The sequence below is a fragment of the Girardinichthys multiradiatus genome, chromosome 13, assembly GCF_021462225.1.
Source record: "Girardinichthys multiradiatus isolate DD_20200921_A chromosome 13, DD_fGirMul_XY1, whole genome shotgun sequence".
Classification (NCBI taxonomy): Eukaryota; Metazoa; Chordata; class Actinopteri; order Cyprinodontiformes; family Goodeidae; genus Girardinichthys; species Girardinichthys multiradiatus.
Window position 1 is genome coordinate 6,957,460 of NC_061806.1, and position 13,522 is coordinate 6,970,981.

General features: G+C 38.7%; 1 protein-coding gene and 1 long non-coding RNA gene across 2 annotated transcripts in view; both read right to left on the reverse strand.

The window, feature by feature from the left end:
• Window positions 1–662: 662 nt before the first annotated feature.
• Window positions 663–1,183, reverse strand: LOC124878829. The gene is made up of 2 exons (XR_007040865.1): window positions 796–1,183; window positions 663–725 (listed from the first exon to the last, which is right to left on the reverse strand). It is a non-coding gene; the product is annotated as an uncharacterized LOC124878829 (long non-coding RNA).
• A 1,179-nt stretch (window positions 1,184–2,362) lies between these two features.
• Window positions 2,363–13,522, reverse strand: part of si:ch211-57n23.4 (immunoglobulin superfamily DCC subclass member 3) — a 65,563-nt gene continuing 54,403 nt past the window's right edge. Inside the window, exons 10-14 of the mRNA XM_047383111.1 lie at window positions 13,007–13,195; window positions 8,723–8,836; window positions 8,493–8,619; window positions 6,688–6,802; window positions 2,363–5,340 (exon numbers count right to left, since the gene is read on the reverse strand). Of these exons, the coding sequence (XP_047239067.1) occupies window positions 5,266–5,340; window positions 6,688–6,802; window positions 8,493–8,619; window positions 8,723–8,836; window positions 13,007–13,195 (620 nt within the window). The 3' untranslated portion in view covers window positions 2,363–5,265. The remainder of the gene's footprint in view (window positions 5,341–6,687; window positions 6,803–8,492; window positions 8,620–8,722; window positions 8,837–13,006; window positions 13,196–13,522) is intronic.

Genomic DNA, 13,522 nt, shown 5'->3' on the forward strand with positions numbered 1-13,522 from the left:
GGGGATGAAGGAGTGCGGTAGCCCCTTTTCCTTTTTGCCCACCCTTTCTCTCTTTCATTCTTTTTTCTCTCTTTTCATCTCCGTCTCCGTGTCCGTAGCAACTGAAATAATCCCAAAGCAGTTTCCAATAAAGTTTCTTTTTATAAATATCAAGCAGAGCTTTAAAGCGTTAGCTGTAATGCTCCACTTGTGAAAGGTTATCTGTCGGGCTTTTTCTTGACACTCAGACAACAATTCTGAGCGCTACTCTGCCAGACAGGACACGGTTAAAAAAAAAAAAAATCACACGCATGGACTTGGTCTCTGCCACACTAACTCTCGCTGTTTTTGCAGCAGCAACAGTATTGCTTTTCTTCTTCAATATGTGCTAATATTCTCCATATGCTGTCATTAATATTTCTAATTAAATGGTCAAGAGGCTTCTTATTTCCTCACGTTGCCATGGTGATTTGTGTTTTCTGCCTTCCATTGATTCTTATTTACTCTTGCTCGTGCTTAACTCCGAGCGAACTTGACTCAGAGTCGAGTAATCCAAGCATTACCCCATGTTCTGAAACCGAAAACCCTGGGAATGATACTGTGGAGTAGGTCTACCCAGGGTATTGTCATAGTTTAGTAAACCGACTTGACCCACATGCGGGAAATGCTCAAGAGAAAACAGGAAAGTTTGCAATGAGTTTATTGAATACAGGAATACTGGGCGCTCTGGTACATGGAGGGGTAGGCTGTAAAGAAGAAGCGAGCAGTAAGTAGGAGTAAAACTAAGGACGGATTAATGAATAAGCATTTCCTTACTAGGCTGGGTGAGTTCTCCGCCAGGAGGAGAGGGATTCAGACTGACCAAAAAGAGCACACAGTGCGGTGAGTACGAAGGCTTCCAAACCAGGAGTGTGCAATAACGAGTGGTAGTACGGTGCCGGAGCTGGGTCGCTTGAGAGAGGTGGAGGGTGGACAGGTTCTGTGGAATCGGTGTGAGGCAGGAAGCACTTGGTGGCAGCCAGCAAGGTAGTCCAGTAGGACAATAATGACATGGCTACTGTGAAGCAAAGGTACTCCAAAAATATGCTTTAACAAAGCAAGGCGGCGATCCAGCCTGGGTAGTCTCGATCTGGGATACAAGAAGACAAGCAGGTCAGCAAAAAGTCAAAACGAGAAATACTTAACTATACATGAGAAGGCTGGATCTCTACCACTTAGGGCTAACACTCGAGCAGTGAGATGCTGGCTGCCTGCTGCTTAAATACACCGAAGCTCATCAGTGAAGATAGGGAACACCTGTCACCTCCACCAGTACTCCAGCACCTGTTAAAAAACCAAGCACATACACACACACACACACACACACTGCCGTGTGGCCACCACAACAGGTATGGGCTTTCTACTCGGAGCTTGTTAACCCAGCTTCCTGAAACGGGGCCCCATTTGATCTCTGACATTTATCCTTGGTGTTTCTTGTTTAGCTCAATTCATGTTTATTTGTTTGTACCCCCTTCTCCACTCTGCTCTTTTCTTCTGTCTCAGCTACTCTACATATTCCCTCATTACTCTGCCTTCTCTCTACCTCAGCTGTATTCATTCGCTCTGACTTGCTCTTCTGGTTTGGTGGTCATTTCTCTACCACTGCCTCAGTGTATATATACTCATTGATTCCCTTTGCTCTCCACTGGATCCTCCAATTCATGCCTCTGATACTCAGTGTTCCCAGAGCCTACAGGATTTCAATCTTATATGTTTCTTTGTGCAAAACTCAAGTTTTTCCTTAACTTTTCTTATTAAACCATCCAAACAGATTTTTGCTCTGCTATTGATTTGAGTCCTTTAAAACCAAAACATGACAGAAATATATTAACCTACTGCAGTAGCATTAGAGAGGCCACTTCACTGTCCACTTTAATCACTCAACTTAAAACCGATTTTTATTTTTTGACTTTCAATCTCAATATGACCCATTTTGAAGTTATGGTGGTTTTTTATATTGTATTTTTAGATACGTTTGTAGTACCCATTTATGTGGAGCTGTTGTAAAGTGCTCATAAAAAAGTTGGGATGACATGGTACTACATAGGCCAGATAAGTAGTCATCATGAAGATTCAAGTAGGTTGGCCACAGCAGCTGCCTGTCCAGTGTAATAAAATCTACCTTCAAATCATCAACATACATTAAGCAGATCCCACAGAGAAGGGAGCACGAGAATATTGGGAAAACTCAACAAATTAAAAATGTTTGAAAATATATCTCCTCTAACTAATTAACTATTTTCATGTTGTTCTCCTACTTGAGGTAATATGTTAAATCCTTTAACAAACAACAAATCAAAAAAGATTTAGCAAAAATTCTTTATTTGGTTTTAAGCATGTCAGAATAAGATTTAAAAAATCAAAACATATTACAGAAATTCCGATACAGCTGTTTTGTTTTCATACAGACACCTAGCAGTTTGGAGGAAATTAAATATTTTTGATTCAGAAGACCTGCCTACCTGTGTTTGGGGTAAGGGGTAAATGTATGGGGTAAGGTTTAAAGTGTCAAAGTTCTATATTGTAAAGAAAAATCTAAACACTGGTCTCTATTAAAGCCTCATTTTTATTTTTCCAAATCCCTTTCAATTATGCCAAAGGGCAAAAACTGGGAAGAAGTGACACAGTTTTAAAGCTTTAGTGAGCAAGTAACTTTTAGAAAACATGCAGCAGGATAATCAAAGCTCTTTCTTACTGTCTCTTTCTACTTTTCTATAATCTTCTAACTTTTTATAGATATTTTGTTCTTTTTGTTAATTTTCTGGTTCTTCATAACAAAATGTGAGTTTAACTGAATTGTTAAAGTGTTTTATAATGTGTCTCTGGAAAACTCACAAGGTAATACCACCAGTGATTTTTAAGCATATTTACAAAACATTTACAACTCCAAGAATAAATTTGAGAATGAAAAATCTTTAAAAGAAGACATAAATTTCTACAAGGATATTCTGTGCACAACACAAGAAACAGAATAATTAGCTGAAATGAAGTAGACATAGAAAAGAAACATTTCAAAAACATGTTTTTGATTTAAACAACTAGTTTAACCAATACACCTCTTCATACTACAAACAAACAGAATTTTTGGGTTTTATGCCTAAAATTTACTTTTTGGTTTCACATTAGCTTGACAGCTTTTTCAGTTGTTTACAAAATGGAACTGATGAAAATAGATTTTATTCCCAATGGTCTGCTTAACCTCAGACACTTAGAAATGGCAAGAAGAAACCCTGAGGCCTTTAAAATTTTGAGTCCCTATTCTGCAAGTCATATATATGTGAGTGTGTGTGTGTGTGTGTGTATACATGTATATATTTACATACATATGTGTATAAACATGTAGAAATAATATGATCTTTATTTGGCAGGTGATTTGCTTAGTTTTCTTTGGCGAACTACCAAGGATTGACCTCTGGTGTGGTCCTTGCTACCAAAAACTGTTCTTAGAACAACTCCTTTTGCAATTATTTATCTATGTGAGCCATTTATATTTACTGTTCTTCATGTACGCATTATTCTGGTTATTGGATAAGGAGAACATGTTGAGGTAAAGGCTTTGAATGTAAAAAAAAAAAGAAATACAGGTTTTTGGTTGCACGTTTCTTCAGAATACAAATATTTGGCAAAAATTTAATTTATTTAAAACACCATTCTTCCCTTATGTGCTAAAATAGGGTTTTAAAAATATCCAATATGTTAACATTTGGTCACTCTTAAAAAAGTAAAATATTTGAATCAACAAAACAAAAACAGTTCTTCGTTTGGGGGTTCACTTGGAATAGCTTGAAAACTAAAGGTTTTCATATGGAAAATCAAATCAAGAAATTAAATCAAGTTCATTTGGTTAAAGTTCTGCTAAAGCACTTATAGAGACAGTAGGTGACCCCATTCAAACACCTACAACATAACACTGAAAGAAAATGTATATATATCTGATGGAGAATTCTAAGAAACAAAAAGTAAATCAATCTAATGTTTACATCTTTGGATATCATTCATCTTGGTTTCCACGGATCTTTTTGGAAAAGCTTTTCCTGGTGATACACAGTCTTTTTTCAGGTATTCAGGTTAATTTCACCATAAAGCTTCGTGAGTTTCCCCCTTAGTCACTGGCAAGCTGTTAAAAATCAGTAAGGATAATTTGCTAGTGGTGCCTCAAACTTGCCTTTCTGCCACAGCTTTGGGATGCCATCAGGTTTATGCAGACACAAATGAATTCATGAAAAAATTGAATTGTTGTCTTCAAAGTTCTGTAGAGCACTCTTGGCAATCCATCTTTTCCATGACATAAAACAACTAATGATGTCTTTAGTGGAACCGATTTTAAGACAGACACTGGCATTGCTTCATAATAGAAAACTGAAGGAAACATCAGGTGTCTTGGCTTGAGCAGGAGAAAAGGCTCATTTCAACTTCTGGTGCAGTAAAGCTTTGTGCTTTTTTTGAAGAACGCTAACAGATGGCATATGGTCTCCATGGTAGTCATTCTCTCTGGACAGGAATGCTCAGTGACTGGCATGGTAGAGTGACTGGCAGTGGTCAAAAATAACTGTTATTTACTAGATTTATTTTGTAGATAAACATGAATTTGTAGATTGAAGCAGTATTATTGGGTTACCATCACACACTGCATCAGAATGAGATAGTTTTCTTTGGAGAAAATCTTCCAATCCTTTTATCCTAGCCTTTGGGTTAAACAAATCAGTAAACATTTTTGATTAGATCTTCCAAAAAATGTTTGCTGAGGTCACTGTTTTTTTTTTCTTGCTTTTTATGTTAGAGAAACTTAAGGAAAAGCTGTAACAACATACATAAACTATAGTCTCAGGCATATGAAAAAATATGGCTTCAGTTTGTGGTTTTAAACCATAGTACATACCCTGATATGTCAGTTTTCCACTGCAGGATATAATATTTTGGTTATAGAGCAAACTGTGAGTGCAAAGGTGTCTCTGTAGTAGGCCTACAGATAAAACAAATTTTGTCATATTCAGCACTAACAGTACTTTCTGTGGATACATGCAAGTTAATTCGTAATAACGTACATGTACTGCACAGGCAATAAAGGCAATACGTTTTAGTCTGGGTCTGGCTTGTAAATGTCCGGAGTACGTCCTAATCTACAAGCTAACACTCAGATTACTAGCAGCAGATTTTGGAGAATTTATACAAATTTTTACCAGGACTTGGATGACAGAGTTGTAAGTAAGAAAATTAATGAAGGTGAAGTTGAAATATTGACCAATGTCAGCCAGTTCCCATGCCAGACACACCCAACGGATGCTGCTCAATGAAAACTTGGCAGCGTGCAGGACAGACAATCTGCTGACATGGACAGTCACAACACATCAAAAGACAAGAGAGCACACTGAGTTATAAACTGTAAATATGTGAAATTTACAAGTCATACAGTAATGCTGCAAAATCCTTTTGAGAACATTTCTATCTGCTACAACTAAGGTCCTGAGTATGGATAAAAGCATCAAATAACCCCACTTTATACATTCCATTTATTCCTTTAAATGTCTCAGTGCATGGCTACTGCTGCATTCACACATCTCAGTAATTCATTTGACAAAGATATGGCTGACAACAATCAGCTTGTACTGAAAATAAGACAAAACCCTAGAGCCAGTTGTGATGGATCCCAATTTTAGAACAACTTGTCTCAGTGGCATTTCTGGCATTAATGGTGTCTTAGGAAAACCCTTCCTGGGTGCCTCTCCTCCACCAGCTTAACCACACACAACTGAAAAAATACACAAAAGATCTCTTTCACGTTAGCCTTGTGTTTTATATAAATAATTTTCATCTGGTAGATATGGATATAAAACCTTTTGGGAACTGAAACATGACTTTTTGTCTGGTGTTTTCATGAACTCCCTAGACTCCTTATAAGAAAGGATATTGCCCAAATCAAAAACTGTCACTGGCTGGACTCAGTTGTGATACTTGCATAGTGTCTCACACATGGTCCCATCGTTTTGGGTGATTAAACAATCCATAGTACATTCCAAAAATATGCTTTCTGACATAGCAGCTAACACATAAAGGAATAAATCTGGGAGTATTTACTAGTTAACTATAAGGTAATGCTAAACTTCAGATCACATTTTGTTAAAAAGCTAATAATTACAATTGTGGTTAATGTTAATTAGTTTTTTTTCTAATTTAGTTGCTTGCTGCTTGCATTTTCACCTGACCATCACATCACCTTATTAATTGTGACTACCTATCTATACAATCTGGTGATATCACAAACTTAAGTGTTCTTCATCACCTTTTGGCTGAGATCAGCAATCAGACATCTCTAAATTTTTCTCCACTAAATCACAATAAAACTTTGCAATACTGCAGTTCATAACAAAAGCCCTTGGCTCATAAGCAGCTCACACATTCACTAAAACTATAGTATCAACGTGGACCAACAACTGAAGTTGTATTTTAATTGTATCTATTTCTCAAAGCCAGTGATCATTTTACTTTTTATACCTTTGCTGTTTTCTGCAGTTGTTGCTGCAGAAAACAGCAATATTGTTTACAACTCCTGCTAGAACGTAGGGGTCTTGCTTTAAAAGGCAACACCAACATCAACACAAATACTTCCACATGTAATGTGGCCATTTCCTAACATATATAAAGGTGTTCAAACAATTTAAAAGAAAGCACCTGAGGTTCAGACTCCGCCTGGTAGTAGTTTGCTCCATCTTTAGGGATTCTGTTGTGTTCTGCGTGGATTCTTGGTACCGGCCAGTTTCCCTGAGACCCTTTACTGCAAAATAGGCTGGAAATTGAAATAGAAACATGGATAAATAGCTATAAATGAATAACTGATAACATAGGCCTATTATTACTGTAGCTAAGACCAGGTCCATTTCAATGTACAAGGTCATAAAAAATGGTATAATCATATAACATACTTTCTTCAAGATGGCACCATGCATGGCAGCCTCAGTGCTGTGCTTTGTAGTATTTGCGTTCTTTTGTGTGTTTATTCTATTCTTTGCTACTACTCTTCGGCCAGACTCATGAATCTTCGACAAGAGGAACTGTGCACACCCTTGCCCTCCCTGGCTAACAAAATAGACAAACTGCTGCTACCTAACTCAAAAAATTGGGACATGCTGTCCACGGCTTCGCCACAGCTTGGGTTGCAGAGCACTCCCCCAGAATGTGTACTACAAATGCCAGGCATCCAGCTTCTTTGAGCAGACCACATTGTGGAGCTCTCTGGGAACAAAAGAGGAGGTGGAAACTGTTTTTATATAAATGAAGGTTGGCATACAGATGTCACATTGCGACAGAAGTCATCTACCCTTGGAGTCCTTTTTTATCAGCTGTGAACCTTTCTATTCACCAAAGGAGTTTCTCTTCTTGGCGAGTGTTTTTATCCCACTACATGCTTGCATTTCAGGGCTTCAGAAAAAGCTTGCTGACCTGATAACAGATATAGAGGAAAAACTCACAGACTCCAGAAGGTTGGTTTTATTCAGCAAATCATTATTTAAAATATATAATAATGTTCTATCTGATCTTGCATTGTGAATGGTTGTTTGAAGGTATACCAATGATTGCCTAAGTTAGTTCCAAGACTAATTTAACTTCATTTCCAGATTTTTCAAGATAATCCTTGGTTCTCAGACAAAAATATTGCATTGTAATATTACATCATTCTTTAGGTCATGGTTTTCAACCATTTTTGATTCACTTGGTTATATTGTACATAGCCCATTGGTCTTCCTTATTCTTTCATTTTGTTTGGTAGTTTAGGTAGGTTGTTTTAGCATAGCAAAGAGTTTGTTGATTGAAATATGTTTGACATTCTGTGTGTGTACAGAGTTTTGCTGTTCAGTAATGCCAGAGCTTGGCTCATCCCTATCAGTTTTGTCCTAATACCACCGCCTTATTGGGCTGGTATTCACAGGACATCCCTTAACAGACTGAAATATTATTTAATAAAATATTAAAGTATTAATATTAAATATGAAATAATATATTCATATTCATAATCACAACACACTGTTTGGAAGAAGCCTCAGCAGGAACTATAGTTCCTGCAGCAAATCAAGAAGCATAATATGCCACAGGAGCTGCTGGTCTTTTTCTACACAGTTATTATTCAGTCTATACTGTGTTTGTCCATCACTGTGTGGTTTGGCTCAACCAAAAAGCGCTACAGAGTGCTATTTGCAAAAACGAAAACATTTAACAGTAAGACTACCCAGGTACTCTTCTGGGAATCAACGCTATACATATTTGCACTAATTAAACTTGATTTGTAGTAATACTGTATATTTATCTTTAAAACAATTTCTATTTTTATTTTCTTCCAAATTCGTATATTTATATTCATTTTTGCAAACAAACTTGGCCAGTAAAGTTGATTCGGATTATATAAGTGGGAGTAAGTATTATATAGAGCAAAATAGCAGTTAGAGAACAGAGGAAAGAAAGGCATTAATGTTGGCTCTTACCTACGACGGTATCTAAACACAAGGAAGAGGACACAAAAGATGATGCAGATCATGCCAATATGGATACCAATAACGATGCTGCCCAGAGAGGCTTCAGCATCCCTGCACTGACATAGACTGTTTCCTCCTTTTACAAATACATATAAAAGGAAAGGCATGTCATATATTTTGGTTGATAAATGTATTAAAATGGTATTAAAAGGAGCTGTGTTTTCTAGTTGAACAGTCACCATTAATTTCGTCATTTTTGTCTTGCTCTGCCAGCGACACCAACCTCTTGGTGCAGTCACTCTCACCATTTCCATTGTAGGCCACCAGTTTGATTTCATACACAGCTCCTGGCTCTGAAATGAAGAGAGCGATATGGGGTTACTTATGAGTTAGTAATAGCGCTCCTGACAGGAGAAAGATTTTGGTTCACTTCTACCGAACACACTAATCAGAGTTTGTCCTTTTTATTCATCTAAATTCATTTCTGAAGAAATAAACAAATATGTTTATGCTGTTATTGACTTGTTCTGGTTTTTGTATTTTGTTTTTGGTTGGATTCTTGCTAGTATTGGTTTCTGTTGTGTTCAGTGTTTTGATCTGATTATTTTGTTGCCATGGTTTCTGTAATTCTTTTTAGTATTTGAATTATTTTGTCATGTCATACAACTCAATTCAATTAAATTCAAAAATACTTTATTAATCCCAAAAGGAAATTAAATGTTGTTGTAGCTCATTATGAGGGTTTCCTCAAAGAGCCGTTGTAGATGCTGATGGCTGTGGGCAGGAAGGATCTCCTGTAGCGCTCCGTCTTACAGCAGATCTGACTGAAGACACTCTGTTGTTGTAGGACAGTCTCATGAAGAGGATGCTCAGGGTTCTCCATAATGTTCTTCATTTTATGAAGAATCCATCTTTCCACAATGATCTCCAGAGGTTCCAGAGGAGTCCCCAGAACAGAGCCAGCCTTCTTTATCAGCTTGTTGAGCTATTTTAAGTCCCTGGCTCTGATGCTGTTTCCCCAGCAGATGATGGCAGAAGAGATCACACTTTCCACAACAGACTTATAGAAGATATGCAGCATCTTGCTGCAAACACCAAAGGACCTAAGCTTCCTCAAGAAGTACAGTCTGCTCTGTCCCTTCTTGTAGATGGCTTCACAGTTGCATCTCCACTCTAGTCTGTTGTCCAGGTGAACACCGAGGTATTTATACTCCTCCACCACCTCCACCTCTTCTCCCATGATGGAAATAGTTTTTGACTTATTCTTGTTTCTCTTAAAATCTACAATCATCTCCTTTGTTTTAGTCACGTTCAAGATGAGATGATTGTTTCCACACCATGCCACAAAGCGGTCCACCACTTTCCTGTACTCAGCTTCTTGTCCATCTCTGATCCACCCCACGACTGCAGAATCATCCGAGTATTTCTGCAGATGACAGGAGTCTATCTTGTACTGGAAGTCTGAGGTGTACAGAGTGAAAAGGAATGGTTAGAGTACAGTCCCTTGTGGTTCTCCTGTGCTGCTGACTACCTGGTTAGACACACAACCCTTCAGTCTCACAAAATGTGGTCTGTTTGTCAGGTAGTCTTTGATCCAGGAGATTGTTGAGGCCTCCACCTGAGTCTTCTGGAGTTTCTGACAAAGCAAATCAGGTTGAATTGTTTAAAATGCACTGGAGAAATCAAAGTGCATTGGCTTTGTCCAGATGACAGTGGATTTGTTGAAGCAGGTGTATGATGGCATCTTCAACTCCAACTCCACAGCAATAAGCAAACTGAAGGGGGTCCTGATGGTTTACTGTTTGCTTACTCAGGTGGGCCAACAGGAGTCTCTCTGTGACCTTCATGATATGGGATGTCAGCGCGACAGGTCTATAGTCATTGAGGACTGATGGGTGAGTTTTCTTTGGTACCGGAACAAGACAGGAGGTCTTCCACAATACCGGAACCTTCTTCTGGGCCAGGCTAAGGTTGAAGAGGTGCTGCAGAATCCCACAGAGCTGCTCTGCACAGGCCTTCAGGACTCTTGAGCTGACACCATCTGGACCTGCAGCTTTATTCTGATTCAGTCTTTACAGTTGCATCTTCACTTGACTTCATGAGACACACAAGTGGAAGGGGGAAGCAAAGGAAGCATCAGCATCTTCTGATATGGTTGAAGGCAAACATGTAGAAGCAGAAGAGTCTAGGGCTGAGGTGGAAGATAAAAAATGTGAGGTGTTACTGTACAGCTGTGGGTCCTGTGGGTCAAAGGAAGGTGGAATGTCTGTTTGGCTGTGAGCAGGAGAGGAGGATGCGAAGCTTGTTTCTGAACTGAACCTATTGAAGAATGTGTTCAGTTCATTGGCTCTGTCCAGACCTCCATCGGTCTGATCATCCTTCTGCTTGAAGCCTGTGATCTTCTTCATCCCTGTCCACACATCTCTGATATTGTTTTGCTGGAGGTTGCTCTCCAGCTTCTTCTTGTACACCTCCTTGCTGTCTCTTATCTTGACTTTAAGTTGCTTCTGTAAACTCCTCAATAATTCTCTGTCTCCCTCTCTGAAGGCTCTTTTTTTTCTTGTTAAGCAGGTCCTTCAGGTCACTGGTGATTCACGGTTTGTTATTGGGGAAGCATCTCACGGTTCTGGTGGGGATGATGTTATCCACACAGAAGTTTATATAGTCGGTTACACACTAAGTCATGGCACTGATGTTCTCTCCATGTGGCTGGCACAGCGCATCCCCGTCTGCAGCCTCAAATCAACCTTGCAGAGCTTCTTCAGCTTCCTGTGACCATTTTCTCACAGTCCTCTTTATTACAGGTTGCCTCTGAACAAGGGGCTTATATTTCGAGCAGAGAAAAACAAGATTGCGATCGGATTTGCCTAGAGGAGGTCTTGCTGTAGAGATGTATGAGTCCTTGACATTTGCATAAAACAAATCCAATGTTTTGTTTTCTCTGGTAGAACAGCTGACAAACTGTTGAAATGTTGGAAGTGTAGCAGAGAGTGAAGCATGGTTAAAATCACCAGAAATTGCCACAAAAGCATTGGGATTTTGTGTCTGTAGCTTAGCAACAACTGAGCTGATGGAATCACATGCAGTGTCGGCAACAGCGGAAGGTGGAACATAAACTGTTGCCAAAACAACACAGATGAACTCTCTGGGTAAATAATATGGACGAAACCTTACTGCCAACAGTTCAATATCTGGACTGCAGAGATGACACTTCACAGTAACATGTCCTGGATTACACCATCTGTTGTTCACAAGTACTGCCAGTCCACCTCCTTTACATTTGCCGCTCCTCTTTAAATCTCTGTCTCCTCGTATGGTTAAAAAGCCCGGCAGAGAGATGCTGGAGTCGGGGATATGATCCTGCAGCCATGTCTCAGTAAAACACGTAATACTGCATGCCCGGTACTCTGGCTGGGTCCTTTACAGGGCTTGAAGTTCATCCAACTTGTTTCCTAACGATCTCACATTGCCCATCATAATCGACGGAAGAGATGGTTTGAACTTCCTCCTTCTCTCTCTTCTCATAGCTCCTGCTCTGCATCCACGGCGTCTCCTTTTCAACTCATCAGGGATTTGGGGTTGTAGTTGCAGTATTATTTGAGCTTTTGAGATATCAATCAGCTGCTCTCGGTTGTAAGAAACAACCCCATTGCCATGGCAATGCATCATAACAAATGTCCAAAAATAGAAAGTATTAGGAAAAATCCTCCAAGCTGCACAGCATCTGACACCGGAGAGGACAGTTGTCAAAAAAAAAAAAAAAAAAAAAATCAACTGCATCCACCACAAGAGGAAGAGTTCCCAAAAAAGAATAAATCAGATAATAGTTCTCTCGGTTTCCAGTAATGCATCTGCAAACCGAACACCTACTACCCATTGCGTTATCAGTCTTCCCAGCATATATACTACATAGTTTTATGCCTTTCCACATCATCCTGTTATGAGGGTGCAAAATCTAGTTCAATCTGAAAAAATAATTCGAGATCAATGCTCTGTTTAGATCAAAATACTCAGTTGTTTTAACGAATGCTGAAGGCGTGGATTCATTGGTCTTCTAATTCATTGGTCCTCTATATGTTTAATATGTATATTTCAACCTGCAAATCTGGAGATTGCAAATAGTTAAAAGTTGGTAATGTGTTTTAATCAGTTGCAACTGACTATGTCTGACTGATCATCTCCTGACTTTCCTGAGATTTCTTAGTTTTCTTAGAAAATGACTTTCATGTAAAACATGTTACAATGGAATTGGGTTTGGAAGTTTCAGTCTTTCAGTCAAGCCATATTATTAAGATTGTGTAGATAGGTTTTGTTAGTGTTTGTTTGAAATGCACTCATATCAATTTTGAAGTTCCACCAAGCCAACATACCTATAATTTATTAATTAATTAAAGGAGCAACAATTATAGCAAATACTCTCTTTGCAGCAATACATCATTAATGTAACCATGCTTTAGCACAAAATACCATCGTTGAACACCAAAACAATTAATTTATGAATAAATAGAGCCACACATTCTTACCAAGGCTTGATATGGTGTGAACACTGGCATGAAAAGGCAGCTCAACTGGTTCATGGTAGTCAGTGTGGGGGACTCTGTGAAAGGACAGTCTGAAGCCCTCAACTTTCCCCGGCTTACCAGGGAGCTCCCAGAGGACTTGCACAGTGGTGGAGTTCAGTACCTTGGTAAAGTAGGTGGGAGGGGTTGGGACTGGATCAGTGTGAAATTGAGATAAACAGAACAAAGTTTCAAAATAAGAGAAAAATCAAATTTACAAAGTGTCCTTAAAGGAGGTTTTTACATGTATATCGTAGCAGCAAGAAATCATGCAAATATATTTACATGGTAAAATGAACAAAAGTCTTAAAAGCCATTTTTAATAACTATTGCTGGGACTCATTTTTTCACCAAACAGTTCCTTTATACAACACTCACTGTTGGCTGGAGGAGAAAGTTGTTTTTTTCCACATGGGTTTGTAACATTTATTTAAGAGGAAGTTCTTCCAGCATTCTTTTTTTATGTTCTTTCAATCTATC